At 36.1% G+C, this 22,977-nt stretch overlaps 2 protein-coding genes across 2 annotated transcripts; one reads left to right on the top strand and one right to left on the bottom strand.

Moving 5' to 3' along the window:
• Positions 1-5,286: 5,286 nt before the first annotated feature.
• Positions 5,287-5,934, bottom strand: LOC111879664 (glutaredoxin-C11). The gene has a single exon (XM_023876157.2). It carries the CDS (start codon positions 5,769-5,771, stop codon positions 5,472-5,474), a length of 300 nt encoding a protein of 99 aa, XP_023731925.1. The 5' UTR covers positions 5,772-5,934; the 3' UTR covers positions 5,287-5,471.
• Positions 5,935-8,381: 2,447 nt separating this feature from the next.
• Positions 8,382-8,853, top strand: LOC111918013 (monothiol glutaredoxin-S2-like). The gene has a single exon (XM_023913701.3). It carries the CDS (start codon positions 8,424-8,426, stop codon positions 8,712-8,714), a length of 291 nt encoding a protein of 96 aa, XP_023769469.1. The 5' UTR covers positions 8,382-8,423; the 3' UTR covers positions 8,715-8,853.
• The last annotated feature ends 14,124 nt before the right edge of the window (positions 8,854-22,977 follow it).

Genomic DNA, 22,977 nt, shown 5'->3' with positions numbered 1-22,977 from the left:
AAAATCATAACTTCAATATACGAGGTCGGATTTGGGCGTTCTTTTTACGTACGATCACGGTTTAATGACATTAAACATAGTAGGAATTTAAATAGAAACTTTTTGGACATTTTATTATCAAAGTTAATTTCATTAACTCAAAAGTGGTTACAATACTTGACTTTTTAGGTCATTACAAAGAGTTGAAATATCGGGTTGTCACAATTACTGTTGGTTACCAATTAATGAAGTATTAGCAATTTAGTTTTGAATCTAGTAATTATTAATCAATTCATGTAATTATATGTATGGTCACACAATAGTTAACACAGAATCAATTATTAAATGAAATTGGAGCCATGTAAGATTGATTTGATAAACACACATTATGGTCATAATCATGAATTCTCTAGCACAACTTAATTTTAATAATTTAGTTGCTTAATTAAGATTGGGTTGATCTTAGCTCTAATAAACTAGTGTTCACTGAATTATTAGGTATTTAAATTCATGCATATTTGTATTCACTAACTACACATAATCAAGAATTTTAAGCAATTAATTATCAAAACAAACATACTGGGTAAAATCAATCCAACACAAGCATATTACCAACAAGTAAAGTCAAATCTAATGCATTAAAACCATGAGTTCCAGCTTCATCTAGCTAAAAGAAGCAACTAGATTTAGCTGGACATACTGACAACTAAAAAAACAAAAACTGTAATCAAAGACATATTTAAGTGTACCAATCTATAAACCAATTTATGAACTTCTTCCTTGGTGTTAAAACCAACTTCCAGGTCTTCTCTTCCTCTGAAATTCGTCTCTAGGAACCCTTCTAATCCAGCCAAAAGTCTCTCAAATCGTAATGGAGAATGGTTTATATATTTTCTGGAAAGTCGCATTCCACGTCGTGGCAGGAAGCTCCACGTCGTGATTAAGGAGTTATCCGTATCGGGCAAGGCCTCCTTCTTCACCTAAACTTATCTTCTAGAATATTCGTGCCACGTCGTGGTTTTCTTGGCCACGTTGTGGGTTCGGTTGAATCCGTGAATTTCTTCATCTTTTGTACTCCAGGTCTCCAATGTTCCATATATTGTCACTTCTGGTCCCTCTCTTCAAAAATGTTTTATTTTGGCTGCAAATAACATTTTATCCTTATAAGTACCATAATTCTATGCAAATAACCAAAATATTAATAAAAATGTGGATCAATATTGCCTACAAATATGTATAAATATAGCAATATCACTAGTTCAAGTGGGGGGGGGAATTGTAACTCCCCGATTCTCATGTATTGATATAAATAAAAATTTCTTTGGTTTTGAGTCCTACTCGTCGAGTAGCAGCGGGGTGGGATCGCGTGTTTAGTGACCTACTCGCTGAGTCCATGAAGGGACTCGACGAGTAGGAGCTGGCAGATGAAACCCTAAATCTCGGGGTTTTGCACCCTATTTAAAGAGGCTTAAGCCTCCCTTGGCCTCTTTGCAGTCCTTGAGAGCTCATAGAAACCCTAATTCATGTGGTGCTTCATTCTTGTGTGTTTTGAGCTTTAGAAAGAAGGTTTTTGGGAAGGAAGAGCTTGGGGGCAAGTGACTAGGAGCAAGGAAGGTGTGGGAATCAGAACTCTACCTCAGTTAGCATCATTGGGAGGTATCAAGTCGTCACCTTTACCTCATTTTTCCTTCTAGACCTCATTTGGTTGCGATCTAGGGTTTTTATGGTTTAATTGTGATGATATTGTGGGGTGTGAGCTAGATCTGAAGTTGTAACTTTAGATCTGGACCCTTCTTAGGCCTTAGAGTCATAAAGCTCCGAGTTTAACCATGTATGAAGCTTTCCTTGAGTATGAAACCTCATTGTGAGCTTGGATTTGACATTTAGAGACGTTTTAGCTATGCATGCACATAAAGTTTGCAACTTTACGTGAAAAGCATGCCTTAGGAACTTGGATTTGTAATTTGGAGCCATAAGATGGCTTAAAAGAGTCTATATGGCTTAAGGACTGAAGGAACTTGGCGAGTCATATGAAGATAGGCCTGGACCCGACAAGTTGGATGAACAACTCGGCGAGTCCGATGAAGATTGCCATAGAACTCGACGAGTTGTATGAACAACTCGGCGAGTCGGAAGAAGTTTCCCCAACTTATGTATGTGTGTGTAACCGTCGAGTTGCAAGAAGGAAACTCGAAGAGTGGTCTTAGAGTTCGATCGTAAACAAAAGGAACTCGACGAGTCACTCCAGTGACTCAGCGAGTGATCAATTACTTCAAGGAACTCGACGGGTAGCCAAGGGTACTCGGCGAGTAAGGGTCAACATGGACTGTTGACCTTGACTGATAACTTTGACTTTGACCAGGGTTGATTGGTTGGTTTATGGGGCACCTTGAAAGGTTGGGAACTGATGGGTATGATTATATTATGGTAATAGGTGGTGGAGTTTTTGGCAGTGATCCGAGAGTTGGAGTTCATCTACCGAGTTGACGTCTGCAAGGTGAGTTATCCTCACTGTATCAAAAAGGGTCTAAGGCACCAAGGTCGGCCCTTTAGTTGTTATGGTTATGATATGATATGCATGAGATTATGATCTGATAGATAAAAATCAGGATAGACAGTATGTTATGTTTTTTTTATGATCCTTAGGGATTGGTATGTTAGTGGCCTGTTGGGCCGGTACTGTAGTTATGAGGGTTTGCTATGATTGATGATCAGTAAGATAGATATATGTGATGTTTATATATGCCAGTATATGTTAGTTATGCGCACATGATTATTTGCTCGTTGGTTGGGTTGAGGCGGTCCTGATTTGTGCTGAAGGCCAACATACCCTATGAGCGGTCTGGGGAGACTGTAGGCCCATGTGGCGGTCCAGTCATGCCAAAGGCTCGGTATATTTTTAGTTAGACTGTATGCCCTGTAGGGCGGTCCAGTTAGGCCGATGACCCAGTATGCATGTTGATTGATTGATTAATACGGATATGATATTATCAGTATGGTATTGGTATCTTGGGGGTAGCTTACTAAGCCATCGGGCTTACAGTTTACAGTTATTGTTTCAGGTACTTCAGGAGATCATGGCAAGGCGAAGGCGTTTGGGACGCTCTGATTGAATAATGATTTGAAAACATTTTTGTAAACAATACTATTGGGTTTTATTTATGATTGAAAAAGTTTAAATTTGGCGTAAAATTTATGGATGTTACAGCCTTCAATTTGACCTTGAAGTTAGAGAGATGTAGAAGATTCCTTACATTTTTCTTTGTTTAGAATTTGATGTATGCTAAAATATGTATAAGTGCTATATTATAGGAATGTTGGGCAAATATTTAAGCAACCCAATTACGGATCATTGAAATGCATCCAAATGGGCTTTGAGATATCTATAAAGAACAAAAGGCTATATGATCAAATATAGAAAATCAAATATTATGGAGATCATTTGTATTTGGAATCTGATTTATTGGATACGAAAATGGTTATCGGTCCACTTCAGAATACATTTACATGCTAGCATGATGAGCCATTTCATGGAGTAGACTTTGATAACTTCTTCCATAATGGCAACATAATTTGTAGCATGTTATGATGTATCACATCATGGAATATGGTTATGGAATGTTGTCACGAGGTAGCATATTATTGGTATTGAAAAATCACTAAAGTTGTGAAAATTAGATAGCAATATTATATTCCAACAACAATAAAAGTTCTACTAAGTCAAATCATATTGATATTAAGTTTCTGGTTGTTAACAAAATAGTGCAAATGGATAACTATTTATAAAGCAGATATAGACAAACTTCATATAGCGGATCCACTCACGAAGGGATTGCCTCCCAAGGTCTTTCATAAGCATACTGCATACGTTCGTGTGATATTTTGTTTTAGTGAGAGTTTGTTGGTGTTTTCTGTTTTGTTTAAGAACAATGAAGTTTTTCTTAACATAAATAAGAGTTCGGTTAATTCTATTATTAGTTGCACTTATTTAAAGTTTGATCTCACTTAAGCTAAAGAGGAACTCGTTGGAAATCTATTTTGATTTTAAAACCACACGTCATGTTTAATCTCTGTCGTTAGTTATATATCTATGTGTGACCATTGATGGGTTTAGTTACGTAAATTGCAACGAAGACTGCTTTGATCCTATACAATTATGATTAATGGATGAGATTGTTAAATGGTACCAATACTATGATAACATTTATTAAAATGCTTATACGGTTATATATACATTTATATATTAGTGGTCTAGTGGAAGGTTGTTGAATATTTTGGGACAACTAATAAATGTATATAAATAATGTTATTATGAATTTTATATTATTATGGAAATTATGTAAAATTGTTGATGGACCAATTCTATTAATAAATGAAGATATACACTTGTCGTGTTTATCTTGTGGGTTGAGTTCCCGGTTTGACTCAAGATCTCCTAATCCCTAATATCTATCACATTCGATTATATCTCCATCTATATAAATACTTGATGAATACACAAAATACATTCATAAAATTAGTTTTCTTATTGCTATAGGATTTTAAAGAGAACCTTGAGATCAACTGGAAAACAAACTCTAATCTCTAGATCCGAAAAACATAATGGATTTAGGTATGTAATTGTTCTTCTTGTTTAAGTTTTGTTTTAACCAGATTCGAGATTAAATATCTAAAATTATGTTTCCGCGTTTTATGTTTTGGTTATGAAAATACCAACAAACAATAGTTTTATTAATACTGACAAAAATGTTGTCTTCCACAAGCATACAAAACATATTGAGATCGACTGTCACTTTGTTCACCATCATGTTCTTGGAACAACAGTTCGACTCCTACCAATCTCTACTTATCACGATACATATATATTCAACCAGGAACACTTGCCTAGTTGTTTTCAATTCTTTGTCTCCAAAATTAAGTTGGATCACACAATGCCCACTTTAGTTTGGGAGGATGTGTGTGTTTTAGAATGTATTTGGTCAGTTTTTATTCGGGGTTACTTTTGTATATACTCGTATTTAGTGATAGTTTATGTATTATCCATCAAGTAACTAGGTTTTATTATTTTATTCCAAACCGTTGTAAAGCTAAGTTCTTTTTTCTACATAATAAAAAATATCGACGTCGTTCTTAATTCTTAATTGATTTGGATTCCACTCATAAAATCTAACAAGTGACAAAAGATGTAGTTTTTCCATTCCAAAATGCTTAAATTCGCACCAATTTTATCGATTAGATTAAGTTGGCTGCATCACAACACTGAGTTTGGAATTAAAAAAAATAAGATAGTAGTAATGCACAAGGTCATAAGACAACCGATGTTTTGTATATAGAAAACGAAATCGAAAATAAACTCATTTGGAGTTTGACTCTAATACAATATAGTCAACGAAGCCGACAAAAAAGAAAGGCTCATAGACTTCGTCTTCAGTATTCTAACACAACATTAAACCTAGTAAAAGCACTTATTGAGCACACATGTTACACATGTTCTAGAACCATATAGCTCGTGCTTCAATGAGCTTTTGTTTCAAAGACCCGTCAACATGAAGAGAAATAACATCTCTTGCTGAACCCATATATTTACCGCCTACAAACACTGCAGGGATTGACGGATTACAACCAAGCCTCCGTAGGGCCCACTCCATATCTGCATCGTGATCAACTTCATGAATCGCAGGACTTGCACCAAGATCATAAAACAACGCTTTGATACTATGACACATACAACACGAGCTTTTCGTGAAAATAACTACAGCATTCTTGGACGCCAAGTCTTTCACCCTATCCATTTATGATCGCTAAAAACTATCAATCAAGGTAAGATCGCTAACTTGTTTAAATTTGAAGTTTATTTGCATCTTATATAGGCTACACTAAGGGGAAAAGGAGAATCTAAACACATTGAAAACTTGTAAAAAAAAAAAGATAAGTTTTTTTTGGATATTTTAATTTGGAAAAGCATGGTTTGATGATTTGCTTGAAAACAATGATTTGTATATAAACAAGTCGACACATGAGGAGCATATATTCTTCAGTTTAGTGGAGAAATACTATGTCAATTGTCAAAGGGGAAAATTTTGGAAACGTGCTCCGCTTGCTGACATGTAATGATGTAAATTATAGTTATTCAATTGTTATCAAGTAGAATCTATGGATGAGTAGATGACGAATAATGTTCAACAATCGTAGTAAATTTATGATGCCTCGTTTATAAGGATACATTAGCCAATTGTTATGAGCCAATGAGTCTTCTGGATAAGTAACAATCAAGATGAATTTATAATGTTTTGGAAGAAACTCGGACCTGATAAAGAAATTTGGCATTTGAAGGATTTTTAACAAACCTATGCATGTACGATATAATTATAAAATCGTTACCTAACTTTCTCTCAAACTCAGGAAGATGAAAAGTAAATATAAAATATAAACAAAAGAACATAATTATAAAGGAAGTCAACAGAAACTTAACAAAATCATCACTTTTTTATATCCAAGTTATACATATATGTTCTTTATCTACGTCATCTTCTTTGGCCCAATCTACAATGGATGTAAAGATATTTAAAATACTTTTTAATCCTCTCCTATTTTAATTAGTATGAAGTTTGGAAGATATCCTCGATTAGTTGCAAACATATGGATGTTTATCAGATAAACTAATCAAAATATACTTCTAATCTTATCCGAACTCATTACCACCCATCTACCCATCTGATGCTTTAAACAACAGGAATCAATTTATGCATATATAATTTAGCTATGATGTTGAAATAAGCATCTACATATTCCAAACTTCCACTTTCTTTTATTTTGGGTTTCCTAAACTAAAACGTTAGGAATCTTGATATGGGGAACATAAAAGGCTACATGATCTCCACCTTTCAAGATGCCAAAAAGGGATTCATCACTAACCTAAACATTTACATGTCTCATGTATCAATAAATTTTCATTTATGTACATGTATGAAGAAAAAGAAAAAGAAAAATTAGGCACATCATTAATGATCATGAAGTGACTAGAAATAGGGAATATATGAAAATACTCAAAGACCATCAGGTATGGCCATCACGCCAAGGGCATGGTGCTGATGTGGCAACACAACCTCTCTCTCTCTCTCTCTCTCTCTCTCTCTCTCTCTCTCTCTCTCTCTCTCTCTCTCTCTCTCTCTCTCTCTCTCTCTCTCTCTCTCATTGTGGAAGACAAAAACACCCCTCCTAAGTGGTGATGGAGTGGAGTTATTGATGTGGCATCTCTCCAAGCCCTTGGCATTGTCTCCCTACCAAATAGCCTTAAAAGATAAGGTTGTGAAACTAATTATCTTTGTGTGGCTGCTTCTTTTTTAATTAATGGTTTTAATGGGTTAAATAGTTAAAGTGGATAATTGTGTATGGTTAGTTTTTTTTATTGAAGCTAGACTAAATAACTTATGTTTGACGTTCTAGTTGAAAAGCTAGCTAGTAGTTTATAAGCCAACTAGTAAAAAAATAACGTTTGATAAAATTAGCTCATAAGTTGGCTCCAATATATAAAATGACATAAAAGACATTTAAAAAATATTTTTTGTAATTAATTAAAAGTATATTTAAGAAATTCCAAAAAAGTTCTGGAAAAACTAGTTTAAGTTGTAAACAAAAAAAATAAAAATAAAAATAACTAGTTTATAAACTACTTTTTAACTGGACATGAAACTTAAAAATAAAAAATAAAAATAAAAATAAATAAAAAATATAAACTAGTTTATCATATAGTTATAACACTTCAAACACAAGCTATGTTTGGTCATAAACTAGCATCCTTTTTTAGTTTATTGTAATTTAATGTTCGGACCATAGAAATAACTTATAAACTAGAAGCTAGCTTTTCAACTAACTCATCAAATAAAACGATAGCATGTTAAGCCAAATAAAAAACATTTGCCTTAGTTTATCAAGACACTAACACTTTAAATATTTCTCATTTTTCCTCTCTACTCATGTTAAAATTTATTAATATTGTTGATATTGATGAATAATATTAATGAATGTTGTAGAATTTTTTCATGGATTGGAATGTATAGTAAATGATGATTTAGTTTCATTAGATGGTTTATTCTGTCCATATGTAGACAACATTTTATCCACAAAGATATCGGTACTTACTCATTCATTAAATTTACCCATACATGACTATATGGAGAAAAAGAAGCAGCCCCTCATTCTCTCGTGTGCCAATATACAATCCTCCACATTTTCACAACTTTACAAAAAGAAAAGCACCATTAACTAACGTGCCCACACTACCAAGCATCACATCTTGACAAAGCCAAGAATAATCATTAACCAACCGAACCATATTCTTTCTATCATGTTCATCAAATTCGATGTAAAAACATTTAAAAAAAATCTTTATATAAAGTTGTGACTTGTCATTAAGGCTTGTGTCAAGTGTTTTCTTGAAGATAATGGCCATGGTTACAAGGGTGGTTGCTGAAAAGCCAGTGGTTATATTCAGTAAAACTTCTTGTTGTATGTGTCACACCATTAAGACTTTGATTAATAGCTTCGGGTCAAATCCTGTGGTTTATGAGCTAGATGAACATCCTAATGGGCAACAACTGGAGGATGAGCTGAAAGCATTAGGATGTAAGCCAAGTGTACCAGTTGTGTTTATAGGGCAACAACTGTTAGGTGGTTCCAATGAGATCATGTCACTCCATCTCAAGGGAGAACTATCCCAACTACTGAAAAGGTAAAGGTAATTGCTATATGAAGTAACAGTGTCTTGTTTACAATGTTTTGGCAGATGTTAGCCTATAAAACCTCCCTACTGTTTTCCTAATTGCTATATGTATCAAGAACATTCAGAAATGTATCCATGTCAATTTCATTTCAGGCCTTACATAATCTTTCAATCAATCAATATAAACAATGAACAACAGTGATTAGAAAGCATAATAATCTGATCATTGGTAGCAAGAATCATCTACAGGCAGAATGAAGGATGATGAGAGCTTACTATTGTCATTAGAAAATATGAACAAATGATATGTCTTTAATTGATAAAATCTTTCAAAAGAGGCCTATTTCTTTCTATGATTGCATTCCTCTTCCAATTCTCTACTGCTTTCTTAACAGTAGAATTGGCTTTTGCAATCTCCTCAGCAGAAAACTTGTGCTCTGTAATTCCTAAAGGTCCAGGTTGGAGTACTTTGACCACAGTCTCCATCTCATGCTCAACCTGCCTATAATAATAGAGTTCAAAACCACATCACACATCAGCAATCATATTTAATCATACATAACTTTTCGTATCTGTTTCATTAAAACTGCATCCGATTATAGTACAATAGAATTCAAAGGACTCCCCTTTAGCTTTTGCAAATTGAAATGAAAACAAATCCTAATAAACTACTTTGAAAAACATAATATGAAGATTCATCCCCCAAGCAGTAGATCGACCGATAACCTCCAAATTAACATATGCAAAGTTATTAACACCTCGCCAATCTACAGCAATAAAGAAACGGTAATTCAAGAAAACAGAAAATTGATCGACACAGAGTAAAACATACACGTTGGAGAGACGGAGTACCTAAAGAATCTGGAAAACGGAAGCGAGCTTCCCAGTCTGCTTAAAGAGATCGGCATATCGCGAATTTAAAAGTGCAGTCCGAATTATAAACGATAGCAAATGAGAAATTTAATGAAGAATTGATAACTGAGAAGTGAGAACCACCACCTTAGATCTTGTGGATCAAATGCTGAAATTGAGAAGGGGAAAATGAGTTTTGTGGGTACTAATTTTTATTATTACGTACTACCTTCTCAAATAACCAAATTGACGATTAATGTGAGAATATTTTGAATTCTAGTCTAGAATTCTTACGATCAGCACACGCAACTCGCGATTCCCCGGCTTTGCGAATTAGCCGCCATACAATAAACGTTTTCCGATGTAGAAAGAGAGTAGAGATTAGGATAGATTGTAGATGCAAATACGGGTGCAAACGAGCCGGCTCGGTCTCGAGCTCGAGCTCTGAGCTCTCGGTTCAAGCTTCGTCTCGGGCTCGTCTCATTTGTTGACGTGCCAAAATAAGCTTAAGCTCGACTCATACTTGTTATGAAGCTCATTTACTAATACCCGAAATCCATAATTTCTCAAATATGTTTTTATTTTAATATAAGAAAATAATAATAAATTATATTATATAAAGGCTCGTTTAGGCTCGCGAGCCTAATCGAGCTTAGTGATATAGGCTCGAGCTTAATATTAAGCTTGAGCTCGGCTCGGGCTCGTTTAAAACCAGTTTCGAGTCGAGCTTTTAACGAGCCGATCCCGAGTAGCTCGCGGGTATCTTGGCTCGTTTGCATCCCTAGATGCAAAATAATAGATAAATTTACATAATTTGTCCCTATGGTTTGAAAAATATTGTATTTTTAGGACTTCTATGAAAAATGTCATGCCTTCGATCCCTATGGCTTCCAAAATTGCATTAACGATTATTTTGATGTTAACTTTAACGATTGAGTAGTTAATTTTTTTCTAGACGACAAAAATGCCCTTGAACCAAATCTAAAAATTGTATATACAAGCTCAATTATGAAAATTAGAAATATATATATATATATATATATATATATATATATATATATATATATATATATATATATATATATATATATATATATATATATATATATATATAATTCTAATAAAATAATAGGTTGATTATCCTTTTGTCATGTGTCAACTTATTAAAATTCCTAGTTAATGTGATGCTACATGTCAACCTATTATTAAAATTCATAGTTAATGTGATGTCATATGTCAACCTATTGATTCTCCATTTCAAATTTAAATTTTAAATTCTTCACTTTAATTATATTAAATTAAATAACATTAAAATAAAAAAAAATAAAAAAATTAATACAGATTATAAAGTCACGGATTTATTTAAATCAACGATTATAATTTTATATATAACTAAAAAGAAATATCTCTTAATTAATAATTTATTTAACATAATTGATTAATAATTTTGAGCTTTTACTATTAAAGTTTAATTAATTTTATAACCGTGGTTTCCATAGGTTATAAATTAGTATGTATGTATGTATATATATATATATATATATATATATATATATATATATATATATATATATATATATATATATATATATATATATAACGACCAAAAAATCAGGAGTAAAAATTTCATTATAGTCAAACACAAGTGCTACTTCATCCAATCATTCCAAAACATTGCTTAATTAAAACATTTATGAGAGTTACGTCCCAAAATCACATAATGTGGAAAACATGGGTGTGTGCACTGCGATCAAGCCAGGCTCTTCCTTTTCAAACCAGCGATACCTGAAACCATAAACAAAACTGTAAGCACGAAGTTTAGTGAGTTCCCCAGAGCATACCCCACACAACCACATAACCATATCAATCGCATAAGCCATGCATATAAACATATAAGGATGTCATGGAAACCTTCCAAAGTCTTACACCGGCTGCCATGGAAACCCTCACACGGTCTTAGCCTACTGTCATATAAATCATACATACATAATCACATAAACCATATCAACCATACAAGCCATGCATATAAACATATATGGATATCGTGGGCTCCCACCAGGGTCTTACACCTATGTATCATGGGCACCCCCATGGTCTTACTTGGAATGTCATGGGTACCCCCCGCATGGTCTTATAACCAAGTGTCATGGGCACCCCCACATGGTCTGACAACCAAGTACCATGGGCACCCTCATGGTCTTTACCTGGACTGCCATGGGCACCCCCACATGGTCTGGCAGCCAAGTGTCACGGGCTCTGTGACAACCCCAAATCTATTCCCGTTACAAATCCCATTTTCACTAACGGAATGCGTCACTATACGTTATTTTATGTAATATTTGGAATCGTCAATATCCGAATATCTAATTATATGCATGTCTTAATATCATCATAAGAAATATAACTCGTATGTGTTAACCCCGTTTAACCTAATAGAGTTGTATTACTTTTTCAACCACTTCACCCGAGTAAAAAGTTTTAACCCAGTTAACTTTAAACATCGGGTAGCCGTGTATCGGGTGCGATACCCGAGACATATGAAATGAGTGTGCACAACATTTGAATACTCTTTTACCACACACCCACTCTCTCTCTACTTTCTCTCTCTAGACTCGAAATCGACCCCGATTCCGCTAATTTCCGACTTCTAAACGTAAGTACTCATCCTCTATCTTAATCTAGACATACTTCATTGAATTTAGGGGCCAAAATCATAGAAATCAAGGACCAAAAAGGAGTTTACGGCCTAAGAAGCTCCTTAGGCCGTAAACCCCCAAAATCATGCCAAAGACCAAGTTTTTCCTTCTTTTAAGCTAGCATACTAATTAAGGCATATATCTAGAAGAGTTTGGACACTAAAACACAAGGATTTGATGCTTAAAAAGGAGTTTACGGCCCAAGCTTGTGCTTAGGCCGTAAACACCTCAAACACCCCCATAAATCTATGTTTAAAACCCCAAAAACTCTTCTAGGATGTTTGGTAAATTGGACTTGACACCAAGGAAGGCTTAAATGCATCAAACAACTTCATTTGAACACAAAAAGAGGAGTTTACGGCCAAGGCTAAGCTTGGGCCGTAAACACCCATGTTTTTGTGTCAAACAAGTCCCTAAACTACTCAAGTGCATGTAAGGAATTTAGCTAAGGCCTTTGGAGGTGTGTTGTACCATTAAACTTCACATTTGGAGGCAAAATGAAGAGTTTACGGCCAAGGATGTTCTTGGGCCGTAAACTCCCCAAATGTTCATGCCAAATTGTCCCAAAACTCATTATAGGGCCTTCTAGGATTTATCTAAGGTGTATGAGACCATGTTGTACCATTAAAACATACATCTTGAAGGACTTAATGGAGTTTACGGCCCAAGAACAAGTCTTGGCCGTAAACTCCCCAAAAAAATGTCACATATTAAGAGTTTAATCCCTCCCTCTTAGTCCAAAACACATACCATTAAATTAAGGAAGTGAAATAAGGCCCTAAACATACATTTTGGAGTGTCACATGAGTTTACGGCCAAGCCTAGGGGGCTTACGGCCGTAAACTCCCAAAGGGTGGCCTTTTAGGCCATAAACTCTAAGGGAGTGAGCTCATGGACCCTCCCGTAAATCATTCATGGCCTAGTACCACTCCCGGGAACCCTTTCTAGGCCATAAAACCCCGAAAACGATGCTAGAATGCCCAAATACTTTAATGAAAAGCATAAGATGATTAACTTCTTGTAAAATACATATTTCATATGACATTAGGGTCCTAAAAGGTGCTCAAGTGGTTATTTGGTACCAAACGCTCAGTCGACACTTTTACCCGATTTACCCGATTCACCTGATTTTCGCGATTTCAGGTGAGTTCATACCCCTTTAATGAACCTTTCAAATGTTTTAAATGTTTTAGGGGGGAGATACAAGTTGCTTATAAATGTTTATGTAAAGTTTTACAGAACGGTTTCCGCGTTATAAGGATTAATCACATGTGATTCACTACCTTTAGTTCAAATCACATGTGATTTGTCCCTATGCCTTATAAACGGGTTTTACATTTTCAACCTATTTTTAAACAGTAAGCCAGATTTTAAATGTCCTTTTGGAAAAATACTTTTATGAAATCAATTTACTTATAAAATTAACCACTCTGATATATTTATGTAAGTAAGACTTGGAGGACTTAGGACCGATATCTCGCCTTATTTCCTGTTCTTGTTTGATTGTGGGCTTAGGGTAGTAGTTATCTGTCCGACTGTCGTTGATTTCTTAGTTATATAACATGTATATCAGTATGGGATACGAATATTACTTCTCTCACTTAATACTAAAGTCACCACATATCAAGAATCGTCCACACTAAGTTAACTATAATAGGTATAGTTAATGTTGATACTACTACTACTCGCTAAAGTCACTACTCTCTACACTATAATACTCACTATTACTAGACGATACACTAGTAAGAGAATACTCTATTATCAATACTAAAATATTACTACACTATAACAATAGAGAAAACACTAAACAAACAATAATACACTAACCCACTACGAGATACTCTATTCGCTACCCACTACGCCCGGAGTTTTCCGATAGGAAGACGACACTACATGTATAGATCTATACGGGGCAGACGCTATTACATCCCGACTGTTAATTTCAGTCCGCGCCGTGCAGGCCCAGGGATGCCACTACTTCACTATACGGTGTATGAGTGGGAAGGTCATGGGATCCATTGTTATCCTCACTAATAGTTTATACAAGAAATACTCTATAACTACACTAAAATACTACACCAAATGCTAAATTACATCCCGAAGTAAGTAAGTATCTATCACTAAAGGAAGCTTGCACCTCTATCACTGATTTCAGGCTTAACCTATTCTATCACAATTATTATTTGGAGATTTCCCAATATACGTTTACAATAAACTGTTTCAAAGAAATGAAGAATGCATACTTTTCACAGATTGTCACTTACAATGTATTTTCTGGAAAATATGGGATTTTTCTAAGTTTCTACTACTTAAGAATATAAATGACACATTTTTCGTACTAATGCTTTGTATACAAAAACTCACACTAAACTCTTATGAACTCACCAGCTTTATGCTGATATTCGTTTTCAAAATAACTTGTATCTTCAGGTCAAAGATAGACAGGTACAGACGCAGCATTTTTGGAGAAGGTGGAGCACACAAGACCCATCTCTTATTTTTGATTTACTATTGGGTGATTGTTAAACATTACAAAACACACTTGTAATTAAATTCACTATGTAAATGCAATGGTTGTATGTTTCTTGTTTTTACTATTATGCAATTGTGATGATACCGTACACTACGTCATCCACCCCGAAACGTATTCCGCCGTTATCGGTTTTGGGGTGTGACAGGCTCCCCTGGGGTCTTCCATGCAAGTAACACGGTGTCAACTAGCATACCACATATCACAGAAATAACTAACATACCACTTAACACATAATATTTAGCATACCACATAACATATAATGGCTAACATACCACATAACACATAATGGGCCGACCTTGGTGCCTTCGACCCATTGGTATGGTGAGGAGACTCACCTCACACTGTTGAAGTCCCGCGGATAAAACTCCAGCTGCTGGTTGACAGATTCATGGACTATCAACATCAAAACAACACCCAATTAATAATTGGGTTCCAATACATAACCATAAGTCCATGCTTGGGGTAAAAAGACTTCTTTACCCTAACCTAGCTTGATCCAAACCCAATGCCCAAACACACACTCTGAAGGCCCAAAAACCAATCAATGAACCAAGGCCCAACATATGGCCTAATTTTCCAAAATTAGGGTTTCATGAAATTAGGGTTTTCTAAACCCTAATTAGGGTTTCCAACCCAAATACTAGCCAATTAGGTCCAAAGATTAAGATTTAGGCTGATTAGGGTTTCACCAAGTCGGGCACCACCCACAGCCACCCCGGCCGGTGGTGGTCGACGGCGGCTCACGGTGGCAGCCACCACCTCGTGGTGGTGGTGGTGGCGATTTCCTTGATTACTCCGGCCAAAAATACGATTATACAACATAATATCCCAAAATAAACACACACACAATATAACACACCCTCGGCCACCCTTGTGGCGGCAGGCGGTGGTCGTCTGATACCAATGTGATGTGATGTGCAAGATGATGGCTCGCCATGGCGGTGAGGTGTCGACTGATACTGATGGTCGATGGAACAGTGACACTCGTAATCCACCACTCCACAACGATCTTGATCTATCCCGACGTGGGGGAAGAATGAAGGTCGACGACGGCTCCCTTAGTGGCCTTGGCTGATCAGAAAGATGAGAAAGGGAAGTGGCGGCTGAAAGGTCACATATAGAAGGTGGTGGCTGGAGGATACTACTAGGGTTAGGGTTTACACGATGCTATATATGGAGGCTAAATGAGGGTGACGGGTTTGTCCCGTGTTCACCTTCAAACATATGCACATTTTACACGTTTGGTTCCTCCCCATAAGAATCTTTTCACTTTAAGCCTACAATTTACAGAACAACCCCCAACATCCAAAATTCATAACAGTTCAAGTCCAATATTTACCAAACACCCCCTGACTTCTAAAAATCTTTACAAAATAAATCATGGAGTTACACTTTAATTCCCGAAAATCCAAATCATATCATTTGGCTCCTCGAAACCAATACCCTGCTAAATATTATTGATTTTGGCTACAATAATATAAAATAATAAAAAAAAATTACATCTCGGGGTTTTATAGTTTATTATTTATTTAATTTCAAACGGAATGTTACATATATATATATATATATATATATATATATATATGTGTGTGTGTGTGTGTGTGTGTGTGTGTGTGTGGTTAGGTTATAATGTAGATGACATATATTGTGTGGATGTAGGAATGAATATAGACCAATGGTTTTTTTGGTTATTTTAAGAAATTGATTTACCAATATTATTAATTTAAAGAAAACAGAATATACATCATTTATTAAAAAAAATGGTAATATTGTACATTTGCATTATTTTCAAATTAGGAAACATAGTTTGATTAATGAAATTTTTGGAATTTAAGGGATATTTGATTCTTTTTATTTTGAATTATGATTTTTTTAATTAATTCAATTTTAATTCAAACGTTATTTTTAATTTTACCTGATTTTTTTATTCTTCCATAATGATATTCTATGAGAATGCTAGAATACAAACTTTGCAGAATAACATTGCATTTGAATAACATAGTATTTGAAAGGTAAAAGTGTTAACGTAAAAGATATATGCTTGAGAATTTGTTTACACTTTTATACGAATTAAATTAAAAATACAATTATAAAGTGAAATACATCAAATGAATTAAAAATATTTAAAAAACATTCTTGAAATTCTTGAAGAATCCCCATCTACTCTTGGTTTGTTTCTAGTATTTATGTAATGTAACACATAAAAAAGATTCATTTTTTAAATAACACTCTGTCATTGACCTGCAAACAGAATTACATAAAACACGTGTTCTTGATACCATATTCTTTTAGAATGTAAAAGAAATTCTAGGTGAAATCCAAAAGATGTTAAGTGTTTAAAGAATAAATACTATAAAATGAAATTTGATCCAATGTAATAACACCATTGACCACTTTTTGATTTGTTTTTATTATTTAAGAATAAATCACTTAACTTGTTGCTAATATAGTATGGTTATGCTTGATTCAGCTGCTTCCATCCTAAAATTATCAATCTGAATTGAATGAGATTCTAAGTTCCATTAACTAAAGACTAATAGATAATTTGGTGAAAGACCATCAAACATAAGGTCATGAACCTAAGGAAATAGGAGATATTGATGCAGATTACAACCATGATAGTTCATCATTACATGACTAAAGAATATTAAGTGTAACATCACTGAAACAGGAAAAATGAAACTTACAGCCCATTATGTCTTGTAAGTTGTTAAATAAGAGCACCTTTCTTTTCTTCAGAACTGTCATTGGTAAAGGTAATAGCAATAACTCAATAAGGCTTTTACAATTACAAATATTTACAATAGTATCATCTAAACTTATAGGGAAATGCCAAATAGTGTTGTCAAAGTTCTTGGGCAAAAGTGGGAACATAATTCTATAAGAGATAAAGAGAAGTGAAGGTTTAATGTGTTTGACAAACAATGAAATTGGTAAGAGAACATTAATGACTGCTTCTTCAATGACCTGATGAATGTAGTAAAGAACTCCACTCATGCCAGAGAAGTAAACAAGAAATTGACAAAATAGTTTGGATTTAATTATAAAACCCTAATTACAAGGTGAAAACTAGGGATAAAAGATTGATTTTGTTACCTGTCGAAGTATTTGAAGACCGACTCCAATAAACAATGTATTCTTGACTCTTGATTAAAAAATATCATACCAGTTTGCACCTTTGGTTGCAGCTTCAGTCGGGTGAAGCCTCAAGCATGGTTGATCTGACTAGGTTTTGGTCCATGAGGTATGTAGAGTAAAGTGCAGTCAGACTCACCAAGGCGGTGGCCTGAAAGGACGCACTGGCTGTCAGCGTATCAACACCTATAAGTGACGTTACATCATAATCTCGTAATTTCTTTGAAAACTCGGAGACCAAACCCACAAGAGCAAACATTCAAATTCGAAAGATAGGAGAAAAGAATCGAGCCCTAGAATCACATCACGATCTTGCAAAACGACAAGGGAAGAGTGGACAAATGGAGATGGTGGAGAAGATCGAAGGAGATTGCATAATGGAGGCAGTGGTGTAGACGTCACTCTTCAGACAACACCATAGTTGAATAGATTGTGATTTTTGTTGTCGACATAGGAAGAAAAAGGGGAAGAATTCAAGAACATAAAAAACCCTAGTATTCTATGAGGATTAGGTATGAATCATGTAATTTAAAGTCTCAATTTAAATCTGATTTTTGAAAAATAATTAATATAATATATAGTGATTCCAAAGTGGTCGGGCAAAATGCATGACGACACTAATCACGAACACTTTCATGTTCCGTCAAGTGGGACCCATGGGTGAGATTACACTCGGGGAGATAAACACTAGGAGCACCCAACAATGAAGGACTAGCGCCAGAGAAAACGTCACACTTGATGGGTGACAAACCATAATCTAAAGTCGCACCCCTCGCCCCTCTTTCTGACTGACAAGGCAGTTCAATTGTCCCTGCTTCACTCCCTCCAATGGTTGAGGAATATCATCATCAGCGATATCAATCACCAAGGGGGGTTCCACAAGCAAAGAATCGATGTTGTGTCTCTTGCGCATGCGTTTACCAATTGTATTGGCACCCACACCGTCTGCAAGCGCATAATCCACCGATGCCATTCGCCACTTGCGGGTTTCCCGCCCACTATCAACAAATGACCCCTTGGTCGCAGGGCACCCAGAAAAGCAAGATAGTAAACCAGAGCTAATAGGAGTGGAAGACCCCTCCCCCTGTCGCACCGGATGAGACGGTAGATACGGTCACCCGAGCACCGCCGACAGGAGGCGGAAGAGTTTCCACCAAGGGGTCTTCGCGATACTGAAGGTCACCCTTAAAATTCCCACACATCACCCCCTCAAGGGACAGAACCCTCTCAATACCTACAATTGAAACAACAAAAATCAAACAACTATCTTACCTCCCCCTCCCCCTCCCCCCCAAAAAAAGGGGGGGATACTCTTAAAAGAGGGAGGGAGGAGCAAGCAAGTGACACCTACTGTCCTTTTCCATATAAAACCGAGGCATCATTCCTCATGCCCGCAAAGCAACACTCATCCCCGCTGCTGCTATAATGCAATCATGTCAATCTTCCGTGTTGAAGCGGACCCCCTCAACGTTTGAGCCATGGAAAAACTGATGCCCAACAATTGAGGAGCCCGATCTGAAGCAATAGGCACATGGGGATAGCCAAGGCCAATCAAGTCGTTGTTGACCCACAACCACCGATCCTGCCAGATCTTCTGATGTGCCTTCTGGACAACAATAAACGTGTGAGTATTACGACGCCGAGAGAAAGTATGAACGCTAGATTGGGTGTATGAACTGAAAAAATACTGGAAGGCCCGAAATTGGGGAAGCACGCCTAGGGCTCGGCAAGCCAATACGAATCTAACGATCTTGTTAACACCATTTGGTGTAAGGTCGTGAACAGAAAAATTGTACTCTTGCATGACTTCATCAAAGAAATATGATATCGGAAGAAGAAACCCTGCCTCAAAGATCGACACAGGGACCCCGACCTTCCATGTCGACGGTTGATAATTTATAGCCCCCTCCTGCAAAAACTGCACTTCGTGTTCAGGCATAAACCCAAATCAGAACTGGAGAGACTCAAACTCTTCCGGTGTTGGGTCACTCCCAAATCAGACGAAGGTCATTTCAAACTAAGAACAAAGAACGATAGGGGAAGATAAGCGAAGAAGTAAAATGAGGCAGTCAAAGTATAGGAAACACGAAGAATACAACTCTCCCTAAATAAGGGGAGTTCAAAATGCAAAGCGGTAAAATCGAACGGTTTCCATAGTAAAAACTGCCTGCATAAAACGGCTTTGTCATGTCAACAGATGTCAAAACCATCTCTACCAAACGTATGTCCAGATCAAGGCTAAAATAACTAGGCTATGTCACCCCAACGCAAATGTTTACTAGCCTAGGGGACTTGTTAACGTATCCCACTAGGAATACGTAAAAGATAACGAGATCATGACCTAAGAGCGACCTAGTCAACGGTCATTGCTCGAAAAAGGTTAAGCCCAGGTCCTTGCCTCCGCGACCTCGCATTTATGCATCAGCGCGCTATTGCCAATCCTAGACCCAGAACGAGGAGATCTGGTCTACAAAAAGACAAAATAGTACCAGACGCCTTCTTGAGCGATAGGTGTAGTGCTCAACACGTTTCCCTCTGGTATTCTGCACCAATAGCAAGCAACCGCTAATGGAGTATGATCCGCCAATAGGATGCCTCCACATCCTTCCGGCTCAGAAAGGACAAAAAAGTATTTTCAGGGGTCTCTCCCCACAATAACAGGTATCAAAAGAACCATTCCCCTCCTAAAGAAGGGATCACCTCTTTCTCCATCTAAAACTAAACCTTAATTCTCTCATCCAGATACTGACTAGACCGTCGGAGTTTCGTTCCAGGATCCCCTCCCGGACGAAAGCTAATGCCTATTCTTTCTTTGTTGTGATTCTCATGCTTAACCCAAGCAAGACATCCAACAACGGCGTTAAGTCCCGACGACATATCACAACATCTACGTACTAGCATGTATTTCTAACATTTCATATATCAGTATACATAACAAATATGGACATTTAGGGAATCGCTTTCCTTTCTAAGCTTTGGTAGAATGTACGCATCACATTCTTTTCTTTTAAATATAGATCTTTTTCTTAAAAATATTTGTTAAGATATTCAGATCCGCGATTTGAGTCTGGAATCACACAAGTGTTCATCCAATTCGCTTAAACCGGGCTCTGATACCAACTTGTAACGTCCCGATTTTCAACCCAAATTTTTCATTTTTATTTATTCAAAATATTCATTTACATCATAGTAGTTATTACATTATGCGGAAACATGATTGCGAATACGCGTATGTACAATCGAACCTTGCCCTTCTTATGAACCAATGAAGTTCCTGAAAAACATTTATAAACAACTAGATAAGCGTTAGACTTAGTGAGTTTCCCCAATATATCATATACCACAATATTTATACATGCATACAAATAATTATGGGTTCATAATGACGACTATGACTATAATTAAAATTACACGGATGTAAAGTAAGTGTAGCTCACTTACAGATTACTATTGATGAGAACCGGGATCTAAGCAGCCATAATATTGACTCGGGATCTCCTACTCAAAGACTACTACTCATATGAGTACTCAGAGGTGTCGTATGATTTCGTAGTAGGCCAAAAACGAAGGAAAAATAGGCTAGTATCGAGAGTTTATCTAGAGAGAGCGATTTAGAGAGGCGTGAGGGAGAGAATGAGGGTTGTTGCCCTTTTATAGGTCATTTTTGGGGTGCACGTCATGCATTTTAAGGCTACGTCACCCCCACCCACTTTGTGCCACATGTCGGCCTCTCCGTGGTCCGTTTTTTCACCTTCTAGAAGTGCACGTCGCGCGCCTGGTGCATTGCGTGGGATGCAAATCGCAGATTTTATAAATTCCATAACCTCTTCTTATGGACTCCATTTTCAAGGTTTTTCTTCCATGTGTAGCTCTCAACGAGTAATACAACTTTCCTTTAGGCTCCATCGACTAATTCTAACTTTATTTTTAGCCATTATTTTTATGCTTTAATGATTTTGCTAAAATCATAACTGTCTCGTACGGACTCGGTTTTTGGCATTCTTTTTACCAAAATTCTTATCTTAAAGAGCACTGCGATTTTAATTTTGGTGACTTTACCCAAAAGTCAACCATTCTCTCCGTATCTTTTGAAGTTAATAATTTTAAATTACGTGGTTGCTTTATATATATATATATATATATATATATATATATATATATATATATATATATGTGTGTGTGTGTGTGTGTGTGTGTGTGTGTTTTGACGCACTCATTTTTACGATTTACGGACAATTTGGTTTATTTTTCCTATTTTTCTTGAGCTAAAGAGTAATATATTTCTACTTCAAATAATATAAATATTTTTTTATATTGAATCATATGGAATGGTAAATGGGATGTTACATCAACTCAATGCAACGCAGACGGTGTTATAACACACCTATCGAATCAAAGATGGTCCAATCTTAGTCTATACTCTAGAACTAGCAATTAGCCAAAAGTCAACCCAATTTAACAAGTCAACGGTCAAGGTCAACTGTCCAGATTAACCTTAGAGAATCGCCACGTTGTGGCCTTCTACTGGACACATCATGGTATAATAAGACAAAATAGTCAACATGTCCCCCAGTCGCCACGTCGTGATGATTAGATGCCACATCTGATGGGTTTTGAGCACTCTAACAACCTTATGGTGCACATGCAACCCTAGATGCTTTGGATCTATGTTTTCTCTAATTATACATGCAATTTGATTTTCCAAAGCATTCATCCTAACTAGCATACAATTGAACAAAATAACTAGTTAAATAACTTACCTCTTAGTAGGACTTGTAGTTCTTGGCCTTCAAAAGCTTTAGCACCTCAAATGTGATGCCTTTAATGTGTCACAAACACCAAGTGCAAAAGGAGGCTTGAGAGAATAAGTTTCTTAGCGCAAAATCGATTCACACTCTCCAAGAATATATGTAGCAACCGATTTTAGCTCTAGGGAGTTCCTTCTATAGTGTGACAAGTACTAGGGTTACATCCATGCAAACCCTAATGGACCATGACTCTTCATATTACTTAGGCTCCATGGGTTAAACCTTCATGATCTATCCATGTTGGTTTAGCCC

This window comes from Lactuca sativa, chromosome 9 (assembly GCF_002870075.4).
Source record: "Lactuca sativa cultivar Salinas chromosome 9, Lsat_Salinas_v11, whole genome shotgun sequence".
In the NCBI taxonomy this organism is placed as follows: Eukaryota; Viridiplantae; Streptophyta; class Magnoliopsida; order Asterales; family Asteraceae; genus Lactuca; species Lactuca sativa.
Note: the sequence above shows the minus strand (reverse complement) of the source record. Positions and strands in the feature narration are given on the sequence as shown.

Coding starts and splice junctions, on each gene's coding strand:
- LOC111879664 (XM_023876157.2), bottom strand. CDS start 5,771: ATGGATAGGGTGAAAGACTTGGCGTCCAAGAATGCTGTAGTTATTTTC.
- LOC111918013 (XM_023913701.3), top strand. CDS start 8,424: ATGGCCATGGTTACAAGGGTGGTTGCTGAAAAGCCAGTGGTTATATTC.